This window comes from Eimeria tenella, genomic scaffold (genome assembly GCF_000499545.2).
Source record: "Eimeria tenella Houghton genomic scaffold, Eth_scaff4646, whole genome shotgun sequence".
Lineage (NCBI taxonomy): Eukaryota > Apicomplexa > Conoidasida > Eucoccidiorida > Eimeriidae > Eimeria > Eimeria tenella.
Window position 1 is genome coordinate 1 of NW_013545583.1, and position 2,467 is coordinate 2,467.

At 65.6% G+C, this 2,467-nt stretch overlaps 1 protein-coding gene across 1 annotated transcript; it reads left to right on the forward strand.

Moving 5' to 3' along the window:
- Window positions 1-90: 90 nt before the first annotated feature.
- ETH_00038315 (uncharacterized protein) lies at window positions 91-1,831 on the forward strand (the record flags this gene model as incomplete). The annotated part of the gene is made up of 1 exon (XM_013380243.1): window positions 91-1,831. A coding segment is annotated over one exon (1,741 nt), but the record flags the coding sequence as incomplete, so codon positions are not given.
- Between the last annotated feature and the right edge of the window lie 636 nt (window positions 1,832-2,467).

Genomic DNA, 2,467 nt, shown 5'->3' on the forward strand with positions numbered 1-2,467 from the left:
CCAGGGGCCCCCCCAGGGGTCCCCCCAGGGGCCCCCACGCGGGGGGCCCCCCGGGGGCCCCTGCCGAGCTGCCGCGATGTTGCTGCTGCAATGCTGGCAGCATCGCAGCACCAGGCCTTCCCTGAGGCCCTTTTTGTGTCCCTTCCGGAGCTGCTGCTGTCCAAAATGCCCTCTCAAAGCAGCAGCAGCAGCAGCAGCAGCAGCAGCAGGATTCTGGCGGAGGCCTCCCTGCGCGACTTGGCGGGCCTCTGCATCGGCATGCAGCGTGCTGCTGCGTTTGCTGCTGGGGGGCCCCTCCTGCAGCAGCAGCTGAGGGCCCAAGGGGGCCCCCACGAGACCGCGCTGCTGCAGCAAGAGGCAAGGAAGCAGCAAAAGGAGGCCCTAGCTCTCTTTGAGGGGGCCCCTCAAACGCGCACTTTGCAGCAGCAGCAGCAGAAGCAGCAGGAGCAGAAAGAAGCACAAACTCAGCAGCAGCAAAAGCAGCAGCAGCAGAAAGCAGCACAAATCCAGCAACAGCAGCGGCACAAACAACAGCAGCTGCACAAACAGCAGCAGCAACAGCAGCAGCAGCGGCGGGAGCAGCAACAGCAGCAGCAGCAGCAGCAGCAAAGGTACATGAAGGCCGCTCTTCTTGTTTGGCATTCAGTTTGCCGAGAGGTAAGGCGGCGTCTGGAGAAGGGGGGCCCCCGCGCTTTGGCCTTTGGGGGCCCCTCCGGGTCTTCCAGGGGAAAGCTGCAGCAGCAGCAGCAGCAGCAGCAGCAGCAGCAAACAGAAGCAGCGGCGTCTCTGCGAGATGTGTGGTCCCTCAGCTGCTGCCTGGGCTGCGTGGGTCTCCTTTCTCCTTATCTCTTTAGGGGCCTCACAGCTGCTGCTCTTCAGCTTGCTGCTCCCAGCAGCAGCAGCAGCAGCAAGCAGCAGCAGCACCCCGAACAGCAGCCAAACCCGCAGCAGCAGCAGCAGCAGCAGAACAGTGTTGCTGGAGACACTCTCTCCCCAAGGTGGGGGGGCCCCACAGGAGGCCTCCAGAAAGAAACCCCGAGGGCCCTCATTGAGACCCCCGACTATCTAGTGAGTGCAGATGCTCTGCTGCTGCTGCTGCTGTTGCTGCTGTTGCTGCCGCTGCTGCTGCTGCGTCTTGCTGCTACTGCTGCTGCTGCTGCTGCTGCCTTGTCCCCGTCTCAGGTGGTTTACAAACCCCCCTACTGGCTCATCAACACAGCCCAGACAGACCCGGGGGCCCCAGAAGCCTGTGGGGCCCCTGGGGGACCCCCGGTCTTCTGGGGGCCCCCTGGGGGCCCCCCTGGTGCTCTTGAAATCCCTGCATGGGCCTCCCGGGGGGCCCCCCTACGAAGCAATCAGGAAGTACCCCTTGAGGGGCTATTGGGGGGGGCCCCCAAGGCCCCAACGGGGGCCCCTCAAGAGGCCCGAAGGGGGGGCCCCCAAGAGACCCGGGGTGGGGGCCCCCAAGGGGCCCCAAGGGGGGCCCCCCAAGAAGACCTTAGTGGGGGCCCCCTGCTTAGCGAAAAGCTGCTAAACAGCGGAAGGCCTGAGCCACTTCATTTGTTTCTGAGGGCCCGATATGTTGAAAAGAAGTGCCCTCTGCTGCCGGGGGCCCCCCTACAGCAGCCTGGGGTGCCCGCCGTGCGGCTCAGGGGGCCCCAGGGGCCCCTCGCAGGGCAGAGCCTGGGGCTAGGGGGAGAGGGGGGCCCCCCAGGGAGGGCCCCCAAGGGGGCCCCCGAGAGATTTACAGCTGGAGAGGAATTCGGGAGGGTCCTTTTAGACCCTTTTCTTGCTTCAGGCTGTACCCACAGACTTGACTGCGAAACTAGTGGTAAGTCCCACAAACTGTGGGGCCCCTGGGGCCCCTCGGGGGCCCCCCAGGAATCTACAGGGGCTTCAGGGGCCCCCAGGGGCCCCTGAAAATCTTTAGAGGCCCCTGGGGCCCCCAGGGGACCCCAGGGGCCCCAAGAAGCTCATAGGGGCTCCTGGGGGCCCCAGGGGCCCTCAGGGGCCCCCAGGAACCCCAGAGGCCCCATGGGCCCTCAGAGGCCCCAGAGGCCCCCAGAGGCCCCAGGGACGGGGGATTTTTGGGGGCCCCAAGGGGGCCCCCAAGGACCCCTTGGGGCCCCTTAGGCGCCCCTGGGGTAACAGAGGGCCCCCGAAGCTGCTGTTAAGGGTGCATCAAGGGCCACCGCGAAGGGGCCTCCTGCCTACCGCAGTAGCTACAGTTCTGCGGCTGTTTATACCCGCTGCTGCTGGGGCCCTTATTGCTGCTGCTGCTGCTGCTGCTGCTGCGCCTCAGGGCCCCTTCTTGTGGCGAAGACAGCGCGGGGCTTTCATCTGGCTCGCATGCACTTCGAAGCCCACAGACTCAACAAGCTCTACCTTTGTCTTGTCCACGGCTACGTGCAGCAGCAGCAGCAGCAGCAGCAACAGCAGCAGCAGCAGGTCCAAGGTGCAGGCGAGC